The following is a 15,937-nucleotide window of genomic DNA, read 5'->3' as shown; positions in this document are numbered from 1 at the left end:
CAAGTCTGCAAACAAATAATGAGTACGTGTTGAAAACTTTATATTTTTCTCTTGAAAAACAACTTTAATTGCGTGGGTTGAACGAAGTCACGCGACAGCAAAAAGTTAAAAACAAAAAGGAAAAACAAGACTTAAGTAATAAGTTTTTTTTGTTTTGATTTTGCTGCAAGGCCTGTAACTGCCAATTAAAGCGAGACAGCTGATTTGAATTAATACCTGGTTTTAATAGTTTTAAATGCAAGCGGTGATTGACGTTTTTTAACAGTTTAACATGTGATCGGTTTCTGCCAAATTCGCTTAAGCCTTTTTGAGACTTTAACAATTAAAACTTGAAGTCCCCAGGCACCTAAAGCGCTTAATTTATTAGTGAGTTTAATTGTGTAAGTTAGTACCAGTCGTGTAAAGTTTTTCTTTTGTGTCCTAGGCTCTATAGACACGTGTAACTAATTAAGTTAAGACTCGAGATTTAATAAATAATAATTTTTATGCAAACTTAGTCCCTAGATGCCCTAGGGTAGTTGTAAATCTAATTTTGCAAAAGAGCAGTGTTATAGGAGCTTAAAATTAAATCTACTTGTGTTGGTTCATCATAATTGTTATATTAAGTTTACAAAATCATGGATTAAATAACATTACAAGATTTCAAAAAAAAATGTTAAACCTTATAGCACTAGTATTTGTATTAAAATTGGTCTAATGAAAATTAAATTTGTTTAAAGAGATTCCATATAAAAAAGTGTAAGCATTTGAACAAAAATCTCATGTAGTACTAAAGAATAAAATTATACAGGTATTTTAAAAACCTGATTTTTTTATCAAAAATGAGTTTTATCAATAATGACTATATATTAGTACGTTTCAAAATTTTGTCAGCCATAAAACACACAATAATTTATTTTTTGTAGATATAATTTGCTTTTGTAGTTTTGATTCAAAACAATATTTAATAATAACTAGAAATTATTAAAATTTGGACTATCAGTATTTGAATGGCTGTGCACCCCTTAAAATTTAATCTTTGAAAATAATTTTAATTCCCCAATGTTTCAAATGGTTTCGTTTAAAAAGTCTAAAACAACTGCAAACATTTCAAGGTCACATTATTTTCGTTCTGCTAACTGTAAACTCGTTTTTCAAGCTCACTGGACATTTGAAACATTAGCTTGCAAACAAGCTTGAGCGCTAATCCTCGGCAAACTTGTGTGTACATGCAGCAACTACGCAATCTTAGGTCGGAAAGCCGATATTTTAACTCCTCTGATCTGAATTTAATTGCGCGAACTCGCGAACGACTTTTGCTTTTTGTGATGAATTATGCATTCAGCGCATGAGTGTAGGAAAAACAAGTTATGCAACTTCCACCTACACTACACTGAAATATTAAATAGTCGTTTGCATTGTGTGAGTGGTGGGTTCATTCGTCGAATTTCAACGACAGCAAAGCTATTTTCGCTTTATTTACACAAAAAAACTAAACGTTTTTTTAAGTTTTATTATGATTGGAAAAAAACAAACAAACTAAAGAAAAAGCTACTTTTTATTTTTTTGGCTTTAGTTGATCCAGAGATAGCGTCAAAAAATTTAAAGAAGAATTGTTTTGTAAAATCAAACAAAAAGCTAAATTAAACTCCAAAAGAAAATCTTAGAACGATAAACTATAAAATGAGCTTTTTAACTTTAAATTAAAAACTTGAAATAAAATAAAAAGAAACATTAAAACAAGAAAAAAATTAAATCATGAGTAACTAAAAAATTGATAAAAACATGAACTAATAAGAATGAAACTTAAAAATAGTTGATTAAATAAAATACTAAAATAGCAACAGTAGTGAAGATGGTCATTGAAATTAAAGACAAAAAGATTAAACCACAAAATAAAAAGTCTACTCTTTTTACTACTTGATTAAAGCCTTATATTAAGCAACAGATTTTAATTATAATTGCGTGAAAGATTAACTAATAAACAGTAAAAGAAACATTTCATTAGGAAAAAATAACGAATTTAAGAAGAAAAAATAATGAAAATAAAACTGCTTATGAACTGTTAAAAAAAAAGGCAAAAACAGAAAAGGTTAAGACATCGAGTAAAAACACCAGCTAACTAATCAAAAAAAAAACATTTAGAAATTTCAAAGGCTGCTTTGAAACTACAATACCAAAGGCGTTAAAAAATAAATTGTATTCACTTACAAACATTACTACAGTATAACATTTACTAACACAACTAAAATTAAAACCAGTGAAAAACCTTTAAATCAAGATCGAGTAAAAATTTCCCAAAGAATATGCCGATTTTAAGAGTAGGAGTTGATTCTCAACCGGAAACTGGGAATGCAGGAGTTGTGCTGGTTAAGGGTATTTCCCTTCACCGACTCCGACACTGCTCGCCTCCTCTCATTACTCGTCTCCTTGAACTCTCGCGGCGCCTCCAAGCTTCCCGCCAATTCCAAAATTTCCCGCCAAACCCGCAGGAAGTCGGAGTCGCGCGTCGCGCACGGCCGGATCTCGAAGGCGGGCCGGTCGAGCACGTGATCCATCTCGCACCGGTAGTTCCCCAAAACGAAGACTTTCTGATGAGTGCCGGACCTGATTTTGCTCGACACGCGCTTGAAGTGTTGCTGCCTTTTGAGGCTGAGGTCGTACTGACGAAGGTCGAGGTTGGAAATGGTCGCTTCTTCCAAGCTGTCTCCTTTCGTCACCACCGACAAGATTGGTACGTCTGTAAAAACAAAATCACCATAAATTAAGAGTTTAAAAAAATACGCTTTTTACATTAATTTTTTTTGTTTACTGTAAAAAAGCTGTAAAAAAGTGGAGTAAAGTAATTACAATTACCCTAGTCTGCGAAGATGATTGAATTGAGTAACGTGAAAAAAACTAATTATATTGAAATATTTAAATTAAATAGGCAAGTTAATGCTCTTTTGCATTGTTTTTATCGTTTTAAGTCAGATTAATTTAAAAAAGTTTAAATACTTTCGTAGTAGTTAGTTTAAATTTACAGTACTGCAGAAACAAAAATTTACACACAAAATAACTCATGCTCTAAAAGGCTTTGATATTGCTAAGAAAGAAACGCTACAGGCGTTTGCAAAAATGCGAAGATTTCTTATCGGGCAATCGCCGAGAAAAGCAATTTTCACTCACGCGACAGAGTGACCACAGGTGTGACCGAGCCTCGCGGGAAGAACCAATAGAAAGCCAGATTTGCGAAAACAACCAATAGAAAGCAAGATCCGATCGGTTTAACCTCGACCTCCGAGCAACGCTTCAAACATCTCCCAATGAGACGTGCACAGAAAAACGAGCGCTTTGCGGCGGTCACTTTTTGTTGCAGGTAAACAAGATAATTACGGGAAAATTTACAGAATTCGCGCGGTGCCCAGTTCCTTGTACGGGCTGAATATTGTGGTAGGATTTCGGTCAGGCCGCAAGAAGCGTGACTTTTTAATTTTCAGAGGTTAAAAAGCAATAAATTAAATTAAGTCACGTGAAAAATTTTTCCCATTGCCTGTTAAGAATATAAGAAGTGTCTTTGTTTAATTAAGTAAAATATGTTTTACTTTTATTACGTCAATGTTTTTAGTTTTAACGCCATGTGAAATCAACGTCAGTATGCTTTTTATTTAACCCTAAAACTTCAGACGCCGATTTGATGTTTAACTTTCAGTATAATGATCTAGTACTAAGACATGATCTGAATTTAAGATATGCAATAAATCATGTTGTTCAATGTTAATTAAATTCAATAAAATTTGGTTAACCAGCCTCATGACTTTTTAATTTATATAGAAAACAAACTGTAAAAACAACTTTTATTTTCAATTTTGTATTGTAAGTACATACTCACTTTCGTCTATTATTCATTGTAATTCTTCAAGTTTTCAATTTGCATTTGGAAAAAAAAAAAATTTTTGTAAATCTTTTGTCAAAAACATGATAAATGGCAAAAAAAAACTTGGATGACTATAAATATTTTTGATTCTTATTTTAAAAATATAAAATCAACCAAGTTTTAGCTGTGATAATGATATTAAAATATACTAGTTTTTAATTTTTTATACTCTAGTTTAGATAGTAAAAATAGTCGTTTTTTATTTATGTTTACAGCGAGGACATAATATATTTGGTTTCATTTAAAAAACGTTTTAATTCTTATAACCAATTTTTTATACCAATTTCAATGAAAACAAACTTTTGTCAAAAACGCTTTTTACTGAACAACACTTTTTTGGGAGTTCTTACTTGTTCAGTGTTTCATTTTAAAAGCGAAACTCAAAAACAACAAATAAACACCTTTCTATTAGTGCTAGTTTGTTTGCAATCAATGTTTATTGGTTTATACTGCGGTTTTTGTGACGTCATCACCAGCAGATGATGCTTGTAATTGAACGGCGATTTCTCAACAGTTTACTTGCATGTGAAATTTAAACAACATTGTCACTGAGCAAATAGTGAACGTCGTTTTTGGGCAAACAAATAAATTTATTTATTACTTTTTGGACTTGGCTTCGAAGGTTACTGCTAACTAGTTGTTGATAAACAAAGCTGCTTGACCAACAAAAAATCCCAAACATTGAAAGAATGAACAACTTTAATGCTCGACAGAAAATTCAAAAAAAGTATATATAAATTTTATAACTTTCTACATTTTAACTTTTTATTTTTAGTACAAACTGCCGCCAGGTAAACAAAAAGCTTCATTCTGAGAACCGTGCGGAGCGCTAATTTTCCACAAAGCTCTTTTACCACTAAAGAGCGGATCAAGTAAACAAAAAGGCGGTTTCGTGATTGTTTTTTGAGAGTCGTTCGCGGAACTGGAGCTTGTTATTGTCAGTCGGTGGCGTTAATGAGAAATTGCGCTTCTTGGTAGGCTCGTAGTAAAAAGGCGCGGTTTTCTCTGCCAGCTTTTTTGGAGATTGGAATAAAACAAGCAAAGTTTTTGTGTTTTTTCGATTCTTTTCATTTTGAACAGCTACATTTTTTTTAAAGAAACGCTAATTGAAATTAACAATTTTGTGAAACTAAGTATGTAAGCAGAAGTATAAGAAAGTATTCACATCAACAGTATAAGTAGATATCAATTGTTAACACTTATGAGACATTTTTGTAATTATAATGGATAAAAAGCATACTATTATTAAATATTTATAACCTTTATAGCTGCTCTAAAACTTGACTTTTTTCATTTAAAATTAATAAAAAATTGTTCAAGAAAAGGTAATTACTAATAAACTTTGAACACTATAAGTCATACTTGAGCCAATTAGACAAACTTTGACTCTTTATTTCTTAAAATACATTTTAAAACTTGTAATGTGTACTTTTAAACTCATTAGCACAGTTACCTATCATTTACATCTTAATTACTTTCATCAATTTGAAACATATCTTTAAACAAATCAATTTATAAACTTAGCCACTCCTTATATAAATAAACTGCTTTTAGTCATTACATCCATATTATTAACAAAAAAACTCACGTTTAACGCTTTTGACTTTGGAGTTGTACATTGCTTTGCACATTAGGTCCATCAGCTTATTGTTGGCCGGCTTCGTCACGTCTGAAACGAACAGCACAACGTCTATTTTCCTCGTGTGGTCACAGACGTTGTGGTACCTCTTCTTTATGACGTCATGGTTCATCAGAAGGACGCACGGGACGCACTTGTGGTTTATCCGGCCCTCGAGGATGTACCTCAGCATCAGGGCGGCCTGGTCCTGTTCGTGGATGCCCTCCAGGCCGCGGGTGTCGTAGAATATTACTTTGCCGTTGCGGGTCGGACCGGGTTGCTTTTTGGAGCTGTTCTTGTGGAGGACGCACTGGTCCACAAGGTAGCTGCGACCGGGGGACAGTTTGGCGCATTGCGTCCAAGTTTGCTGCAGGGACATGGACATCGAGTTGATGAATGACGACTTTCCTGTGGGCAAACATCACTTTTGTTATTTTTAATCACTAAATAAAACCTAGCAACACTACAACAGTCTGCTTTTTACTTATGGATTGAGTTTTAAAGAATTTATTAACTAATATCATAAAAATATGTCGTATCAATACTTTTAATTACTTTCAAAATCTTAAAAAAAGATAAAATGATTACAAAATTTAAAAGTAAAACTCTTAATTTTTATAACATAAATAGTTTTTATCAGAAAATTCACAAAGCTGTTTTAACAGAGAATGTGTAATACTACTGTTTCTTGAGTAAAAACAAGTAATGAACTTTTCTTTTAGTACAAACTATGTGTAAGCTTATAACAACAACGTTTATGCTTTATGCACAGACTTTAAGTTTGAAACTACAACTTGAATTTCTTAAGCCTTTAAATAAACACATTTTCGTTATAAAACTTAACTTTGAAAACTATTAAAGTTTTAAACACTGTTTTTTCATCAAAAAAAGTAACACAGTAACAAGACAAACAGTGCTAATTTATGAATAAAATCTTAAACAAGTGAATGGGTATGCATTATTACAACACAAGCTCACCAGATTCTTTAGCCCCAACGACGAGAACGTTCAAGTTACTGGAAAGCTGCCACAGGCACTTCTTAATCAAATTTCTGCTCCTCCTGTTCTTGAGCTCGTCGATCTTGCCCTGCGCCACTTTGTTGGAAGCAGCAGCTTGCACAGGGCTTCCTGCTTGCGGCACGAAATTGTTGTTGGCTTCACCGTCATTGCAGCACTCGACGCTCGAACTTGGCGTGACAACTTGCGCTTTCTGCTCTGGAATCTGGGGAGGCATTTCTTGTGCTGGACTTGGTGCAGTTGAGTCTAAACAAACTTTGGTTTAAAACTTTGTGCGCGTGAAAAACTGCAAATCTTCTTTTGAGCTGGCAATTTTTTTTTTACTAGCAGCTTTTAATGTGCCTTTTTGCGCAAAATGCAGTGCTTATAAGACTGGTTGCAAAAAAGGAGAGAGGCGAAGAAAGGTGCTGCTAAACGGTGAGCAATACACTGAAAAGAGAGCAATACACTGTATGCTTGACTTGTATTACTTGAGAATGCTTATTGATTTTTTCAAGTATTTTTTACTTAAATTTCTGTGTGTTTTGAATTGTACGCTTGTAAAGAATACTTTTGAGGGAGAATGCTTATTAAAAAACAAAAGTATAACAAATCACATTAAAATAGTTATTTTAATGTAAGTTAAAAACTCTAAATGACTTTATTTGCATACTATTTGACTTTTAAAATTACTAATATTATAGTTAATACACTATTAACTTCACAAAAAATATTATTAAGCTCAAAATTTTAGTAATTTTTAACTTGAAAAGCAGTTTTTGTTTTAATCAGGCAATAATACAAATACACAAAAGATAATATTTATTTTTAAATATAAGTATTTTAAAATATATTCTGTAATAACCAGTTTCGAAAAAAATAATACAATTAAAATATATAAATCAACTGCTTAAAAAAAATATTTTTACTGAAAATATTTTCAACAAAATTTTAAGTTTTATTCTTTTATCTACATCGTGCTTCTTTTAAGTAAATGTTTTTAAAATTTAATATATTCTGAAAACAAATAACTTATTTAGTTTTTAAACTTTTGATTAAAAAAACTAGGTTTAAAATAAATGTTTTAATGTTTCTTTTGATAAAAAGTTCCAAAAAATTAAGTCTAACATAAATGAAAATTAAATCATCTGCATATAATATTAATTATATTAAATAGCTTAGCTTATTAATAATATTATAAGTTAAAACACAATTTCAAAATAGCTTTTTTTTTAATTATTAAATTTTAAATTTAAAGACTAACTCCTACCGAAACCTGGTTGTAAATAAAATATTTAATTTGCACATCTCTATTTAAATAAGCTCTTTACATTTCAGTAAATTGAGCAATCTTTTTTAGTTAAGACAAGTAACTATATAAGACTAACTCCTAAAAATAAAACTTTACTAAGTTAAGTTTAATAATTGTTTACAAGTTTGTATAAATTTTACTTCAAGTAGGTTCCTAATTGTTAAATGTAAGAAGTTTAAGCAAATTTTCAAAATGAATGTAAATAAGCAAATAATTTTATTGCTGAAGTATGTTAATATAAAATTACTTCTAGAAAGTTTTAGCTCCTTTTAGGTATATATACTGCTTATTTTTACTTCTAACAGAACTGGGTTGGCCGAGTGGTTAAGGCGTTGGACTTAAGTTCCAATGGACGATTGTCCGCGTGGGTTCGAACCCCACACCCAGTACATTTTTGGCAGACAAATACTTTAGACAAAATTAAAATATTAGTTTTAAAAATGCTTATTCAATGTTTACTACTAACATTTATAGAGTTTAATTTTCTTTGAACGCAAAATACATTTTAATACTAAATTAGTAACTAATCATTAATTTTAACAGTTTACTTTAAATTTATTAGTTGATAAATTATCTTTAATCCAAATTTCTTTATTATTGCTTAAATATTGCAGTGTTATTTACATCATCTTTTTTAAACATTTGCTTGGGATGATAAAATGCAATTATCTACAAACTTTTAAATAAAAATCTTAATTTTAACTGTATAAGCACTGTTTCCAAATAAATTTCTTTATACTGAGTTGTTTATTATGTAGAAACATTTAATTTTAAATATATAAAAAAATTAAATTTTGCTCAACTATAAAAAGATTCTTATTGAAAAGTTATTTTTTCTAGATATAAAAATGTTTGTGTAATATTCAAACATCATGACTATAAACAAAAGAACTGATTAAAAATACTAACCATGATAAAAACAGTTAAACTTACGGTTTTGAAATTCACATTTAATTGCTTTATAGAATAAACAATATCATAGTATAAATAATCAAAACTACATAAAGTTGTTTTTGTGACACCTTTATGCAATTGAAATTAATTTTGTTAAACCACAGCAGGTTTGCAAATCACACACATACAATCTTAATTATAATTTATAACCCATTACACACCTGCACAAAGCAATAAACAAGTGCATTGGAGTTCACACAGCAAAATGAGGTGAGCAAAAATTTGCCTGCCTGAAAAGCAAAAGCCTTGGTTTGAATTAATTGCCAACAGCAAGCTATTAAGTTTTGCACACCGCACAAACTACTCAAGGCAGGTGCCTTTGCAGAACTTTTAATTTTGCATTCAAGGCAATAAAAGTATAAAACTGACATATGCTAAAACGTTGATGTAAACATGTAATGGCACAGCCAGAATTGCATATTTTGCTTTATTTCTTTGACAATTTGTATGAGATTTTCTAATCAGTGCCAACGGCATACTTGTTAATGAAGTTTGTACTTAAGAAATGTCAAATTAGTAAACTTTAATAGCTGTTGTAATGTAAACGGTTAATAAAATTTTATGATGTAAATTTATTTCACTGTACTTGATTGTAAAAAACATGCAATAAAGTTTAAAAATTGTGCATAAACTTCATTGTAGAAGTATTGATAGCATAATTTGTTTTACAACACAATTATGTTGTAAAACTGTATATATGAGATTGGTTGCTGTATTTTTAACTATTTAAGAAATGAAAATTTTAAAATTAATTTACAGAAAATATACTTACTGGAGCTTGTTAAACTATGTTAATATTTCTACTTAAATTTTTATTTTAAATTAATGTTAATACTAGAAAATAAGAAGTCATTATTAATATTTTATATATACATATATATAGTTTAGCTAATTATCATACTTTAATAGTTAGTAAGCAATAAACTATAAACCTTTAAGCATAATTAATGATGGTGTATTATTATTATAGCACAACCTTATATAATTAGTAAAAATATGAGAACAACGAATATTTGAAATAATTTATTAACTTTAAAATTTGACTTTAAGAAACTTTTTAAACTAAAATATCTTAGTAAGTTTAGTTTAGTATGCTGTAAACTAGTGATATTCATGGTGTGCACCTGTGCACACTAGTGTACATATAAATTATTCTAATGTGCACAGAAAATTTTGAAAAGTGAAAAATATTTTACAATTGACGTTTATTTTGTCTTTATCTATTATAAAAAGCAAATTACAATTTAAGTTAGCTAGTTCTTAACACACTTTTTGTATACTAAGACACTTAAAACATGGATATTATAGATTTTTTAAATAATTATCTATACTTTTTGTAGTTTAGTGTGCACAGAATTTAGATTTCAGTAGTTTGGTGTACACAGATTTTGAAAAGGTTGAATACCACTGCTGTAAACTATTGATTTTTTTGCAGATATTACTTTCAAGCATTTACAAACAAACTTTTTGTTTTAGAATTTTAGTTTATATAATATGTTGTTTCATACAACCATTAAAAATTAGTTAAACAAATATTAACATTTTTTTTCTGAACATTACTCACAACTTATAACTATCTATATATGTATAATACTTTGTATAAAACAAATACCTTTTTACATATGTTTATATATCATATACATGCTATTCTATTTTGCTTCTAAAGTATCAAGCATTTTAAACCAAAATTAAACAAAACAACATTTTGTCTGTTTATGCCATATGAAGATTCTCAAAATTTTAATAATTAGCATACAAGATTATAAAAGCAAATATAAAATACACAATATTAATTTTTTTGTTAATATAATCTAATGTTTCAGTAGAACATTACTTCAAACTTTGAAATCATGCTTTACTGGTAATAATAACTTTTATCGTATATAGTGTAAATGAGATAGCATTATTTGTTTAAAAAACATATATAACAATTAGAAAAATAATAATACAAAATTATGAAATTACTAAACTATGTTTTTTGATTTTATAAACTTAAATTAGTTTCAGATTTTCGAAATGACTGATTATTATTAATAAAAATTAAAGTGATACACATGCAGCATTAAATATTTTTAATTTATGAATAAATCAACTTAACTCTTAAACTTATCGTACAACAACAACATTGAAATCAATTTTCATTTGATAACATGATCAAATTGAAAAAAAAATATTTTCATTGTTTACAATTTGATATACAAGTAAACAAAACTTTTAGAAAAATGTTCTATTTCATACTAAGTATAAATCTGGGCAAAATCTGTGTGTTTTAAAGATTATTAATATATACACAAAACTAGTAAAAATTTAAGAAATATAAAACTTAATAGAGTTTATTACATATTATTTTCCAAATCAGCTATATTGATTTAAACAGAGTATACTTACTAAATTCAAAAAAAAAATTAAAATTGATATGATAAAAACATGCATTATGCAACTTTTGAAAACTACTTGTTGTTTATAAAGTAAGTAAATAATCAAATAAAAACTGCATACACAGATACTAACCTTTGGATGACTTGATATTTTCACATCAAAGATAAGAGAAACAAGCTTGCTCTAAAACAAACAATTACAAACCTGCAAGATTGTGATTGAAAAGAATTAAAATATTTTGAGAAAAACAAAATTGTTGTTGCATTTGTATAAGTTTTATAACCTAAACTTAATCACAAGACACTTTTTTTTTAACTTAAGGAAATTGTTTACAAATTAAAAAAATTTAAATGTAACTTTTTCTATATTTGTTTTCATAACTTGTTTTCATTCATAAAAACTTAGCTCTATTTCCTTTATAAACTATTTTTACTTAAGAGGAAATTACATAATATATAAATTAAAATATTTATATATATTTAAGTTAAATAATCATAAGAAAATCAAACTTTTAATATAACTACATCAATGCTTTATACATAGTTTTATATTAGTAATTAAAATACTTAAATTTGTGCTTAACAATAAACTTAAGTAAATTAAAATAACTTTAAAAAAAAAAAATTGAATTGGTCTAAAAACTTTTTATTGAACTATTACAAGAAAGAAAAATAGGAATTGTTTTGATGTTTTTTCAGACATTAAACATATGTTGTTTGTTACTAAGACTTCAAAACTATCTCTAACCTGTGTATGTAAACAAAACTGGAGTAAACTTGCTTAAAGTAAACAAAGTGTCCAAAAGCTTTTTTTTAACTTTTACAACCAGTTGGCAAAGCAACTTCAAAAGAAAAATATTAACAAAACAAAAACGTAATATCTTATTTTTGTGCGTTAATATAATACTGAATACTGTACCTAACTGTAAGTAACTTTTTTCTGTCTCCATATTGATAAAATTTAAAAGCTTTTATCTTCTTAAAGTATAAAGTTCCTTTGACTTAAATATTATTTTTTTGTACCTTTTATTAAATTTAGAACTAAGTATTTTCACCCTAAATAAAAATGATGATTTTTAAACAAAATGTTCAATTATTTTTCTTATCATATAAGTAATACTTTTATTATGTATGTAGTTCTATAGAAATTATTCACTGTTGTAGGTTTTTACTATTATTCTAGTAAAATAAAAAAGAAACTATTTCTTAGCGGTTTATTTGATAAAATAGAAACAAATTAAAATGAACCAGAATTAAATAGTTAGTTTAATATAGTTTTTTTAAAGATTCTAATGCATCCTAAGGTAATTTTATTCTGCTTATATTTATAATTTCCCTAACAAATTTATACTCAACTAAGACTACAAAAGCTTTTTAACATTTTAGTTTTTTGGTAAATCTTTTTGATAAGACTTCTTTACTAAAAATTATCAAGTTTTTATTGTCTTCAACACATAAACAAAAATTTAACATTCTTAGTAAAACATAAAAGCTCAACATACTAACTATTTCTAAATCTATTTTTAAAAGTATTAACTAACAAATAAAACTTTGAACTTGTGTCGTGATTTAAAGTGAAGCGTCATAAAACAAAAAAAATCGTCACAAAAGTTTTGCAGAACAAAATTCTCTATGTAAGTGTGACGTACATATTAACAAATGTAAAACAAAGCTTAAAAAATTATAAATAAGTGTTTTACTTATACTTACTATGTTCTGATTTTAAAAATTAAAAGCTACTTTACTTGATAAATTTTTTAAAATAGACAAGACTTTACTTACATAAGCTTTAAAAAACATAATCTAAACTTTATTTTAAAATATTAATTTATAGTTGTGCCGAGATAAAGTTTTGAGCCGCTAAATTTTAAATGTTATGCTCAAAAAAAAAAAAGCACTTCTTAGTTGAAAACAAAAGCATGAATAAATTTATGATTTGATTTTGTAAAGTTTAAAAAAATAACATAAATTAAAAATTTAAACAAAACTTACAGTTTTAACTTTATACTTTTAGAAAAAAAATAACTACTTTAAGTTTTAGTTTAAAATAAATATTTGTATATGCTAATTCTGCAAAATGTAAAAAAATATATGACGTGCTTATAAGTGGTATACTTTTTTTAATAAACTTTGAAAATATATAGCTATTATTAGAAATGACTAATTTTTTAGCTTGTTAATATATTGAAGCATTTTAAAATACATTTTTTAACTATTTATACATATTAATAAGTTAGATTACACCAACAACAAGTTTTAAGCAAAACTCTAAAATAAAATAATTTGTTAAAAAAACTATGGTTAACAAAATAGAAAAAATCTTAAAAACATTATTCGTATAAAATTCTTTTAAAAACTTTTTTTTACATTGAAAAAGTTTGTTTAATTAAATTTTTATCGTTGCAAGGGGTAAAGTTTGAGACTGATGTTTTTTTATCATTAATAAAAGTTAGTTAAACAAGATAAAAATACTCTTTACAGTAATTAGATAGCTTTATACTGATATAAAATACAACTAACCTCATTGGACTTATATTTTTTAGTGTTTAAAATCGAGCTATTGTTCAAAAACATTAATATAGTATTATATGTACAGTTGCTGCAAAATAAAATAACTTCTAAAACAAAAACATAACAGCTTATATGCACAACTAAAAGAAAATTACAATACGTTAACCAATACATAACATAGTATTTGTAAATAATAGTTTGAAAACTGATATGATGTTTTTTGTTTGTTTTTACTTAAACTTAAAGCTTTTGTCAAGTATAAAATCATACAAACTTTATATAAATAAAAAAAACTAAAGTTGTCGTTATCTGCATCATAATTGTAGATTATCTCAACATTACTTTTCTGTGCGATAAATTGTTCTAGTTTGTAAGGAAATAGCAAACAAGTAATATCACTTTGGTTAGAGACCTGACTTATTTAAAACTTAAATTACATAGCTGTGATTAGCTAAATAGATCTATTTAATTGTTAAAATAAAAACTTTATTCTTTTCTCGGTACTGAAATAAAGTTAGGAAACCAACTATTTTAAAAGAACTAGTTTATAAATACAACTATGTTAGTTTCAACTTATTAACATTTTTAAAGTCAAAACTGGAAACGCTTTTATGATTCAATAGAGTTTTAAAACCTTTAAGTTGAATATATTAATAAAACAAACATATCATTTTTACGGAAGTATTTTAGTTTCTAATAAAGGTGTTTTTATGTTTTTTTTTTATTTCTAGTAGAATTTTTTTTATTAAATTTTTGAAATTATAAACGAGTTACACAAAAAAAAAGTTATCGATTAGATTTTATTTAAAGAACGGGCAGAAAACAACAACTTCAAAGATGACTCGGTTTTTACAGGAAATAGAGAGTCTTGTTTTCGAAATTCACAAAAACAAGAAGGTACTTTACGTTTTCGAAAACAACACGCCACTTTTGAGTGACGTCACTAATGACTCACGGCCAAGTAGCTTGTTTACGTTTCTTAGCAACGGCTTCGGTGAATCGAAAGTGATTTTCAGAATCGAAAGTGATTTGAATGGGTATTTTGCATTCGAAAGTCAAGTACTCACATTGTAGGCAAACTAATTGTAGAACAATATACTTTAATTTAAGTTAATTGCTTTTATTTTTCTGCTGGCATATTTGCACAACTATCGTCAATTTTTACTTTTTCTTTTGTTTAGTAGTAATAATCAGGAAACTTAATTTCAGATATTATTGCATCTGTGCTCGCAAGATGTATAAATAAATAAGTGCACAACTATTTGAACTCGGACAGTTCAAATTGCGACAGTTTACATTCATTAACAAATTTTTAAAGGGCCACACCTTAAAAAATTATGTGTATTTGAAAAAAAAAAGCAAAACAAAAAAAGTATGTAGGTCTTAACAATGTCTACAGCCATTTTTTTTTTGCAAAATTTTAAATATTGCTTGAGATATGGCAAAAATAAGTTTTAAAATAGAGTAATTTTTATTAATTTTTGATGGTTCTAAAGAATGTTTAAAAATTTTTAAAGAATAAAAAATGGCTTGTAGATATTATTAATACCTATACATACGTATATATTTCTAAATACGTATAACTTTTTGAGATCTAGTCTGTAAACGTATTTTTAAGAGTTTGAATTGTCAGAACTTGAATTTTCTAAATTTTAACTATCATTTAACTTAAATAAATCAACCATTTGTTTAAAGTTATACTAAGCTCTGTGTGTTTGAATCCAACGCCTTAGCTAGCAAGTAGTTTATATATAATATTCTTTAATTAAAACTGAAATTATGAAAATAGTTAATTATGAAAATAGTTAAAATTTTATTGGAATGTGGAACGTGTATAGTTTATACAAATGTAGTTTAAGCTTTTTATTACTCAAATTAGCTCAGACATTAATACTATTGTTATAATGTTTTATTATTTTTAGAAATTAGCTTCTTTTTATTAGTCCTTGGGTAAAATTTAGTTACGAAAAAAATAGATTACTAATTGCTGTGTATTTTCAGAAATTAAGATTTACAAATTTATTCAAAAAATTTCAATTTCAGGAGAAGACTAAAAAATTAGTTCTTAGAAAAATTTGTTATTTTACATTTAATTTTTTACCGCTTCCCTGTAGTAAAATATATTCTAGGTACAAGGTACATATGTATGAATTGAAAATTTTAATATACTACTTAAAGCAGCTTTAAAAAGTAAGACAACATGTACTGTATAACTATTTATAACACTTTATGCTGCTCAATAACTTACTAAGCGCAGCAGAATAGTTTCTATA

General features: G+C 27.2%; 1 protein-coding gene and 1 non-coding gene across 2 annotated transcripts; one reads left to right on the top strand and one right to left on the bottom strand.

Moving 5' to 3' along the window:
• Positions 1-1,519: 1,519 nt before the first annotated feature.
• Positions 1,520-6,867, bottom strand: LOC145849758 (uncharacterized). Its single transcript, XM_082954806.1, has 3 exons — positions 6,492-6,867; positions 5,484-5,921; positions 1,520-2,719 (listed from the first exon to the last, which is right to left on the bottom strand). Exons 1-3 carry the CDS (start codon positions 6,745-6,747, stop codon positions 2,295-2,297), a joined length of 1,119 nt encoding a protein of 372 aa, XP_082810932.1. The 5' UTR covers positions 6,748-6,867; the 3' UTR covers positions 1,520-2,294.
• A 1,260-nt stretch (positions 6,868-8,127) lies between these two features.
• Positions 8,128-8,210, top strand: Trnal-uaa (transfer RNA leucine (anticodon UAA)). Its single transcript has one exon. It is a non-coding gene; the product is annotated as a tRNA-Leu (tRNA).
• The last annotated feature ends 7,727 nt before the right edge of the window (positions 8,211-15,937 follow it).

This window comes from Thalia democratica, chromosome 2 (assembly GCF_965202585.1).
Source record: "Thalia democratica chromosome 2, ktThaDemo2.hap1.1, whole genome shotgun sequence".
Classification (NCBI taxonomy): domain Eukaryota; kingdom Metazoa; phylum Chordata; class Thaliacea; order Salpida; family Salpidae; genus Thalia; species Thalia democratica.
This window is presented reverse-complemented; position numbering and strand designations above follow the sequence as displayed.

What these genes read in the sequence shown, in the direction of transcription:
- LOC145849758 (XM_082954806.1), bottom strand. Translation starts at nt 6,747, where the DNA reads ATGCCTCCCCAGATTCCAGAGCAGAAAGCGCAAGTTGTCACGCCAAGT. An exon ending in CGTTGGGGCTAAAGAATCTG is followed by an intron (nt 5,922 to 6,491) that starts GTGAGCTTGTGT and finishes GTTTGCCCACAG; the next exon opens with GAAAGTCGTCATTCATCAAC. An exon ending in CAAAGTCAAAAGCGTTAAAC is followed by an intron (nt 2,720 to 5,483) that starts GTGAGTTTTTTT and finishes TTGTTTTTACAG; the next exon opens with ACGTACCAATCTTGTCGGTG.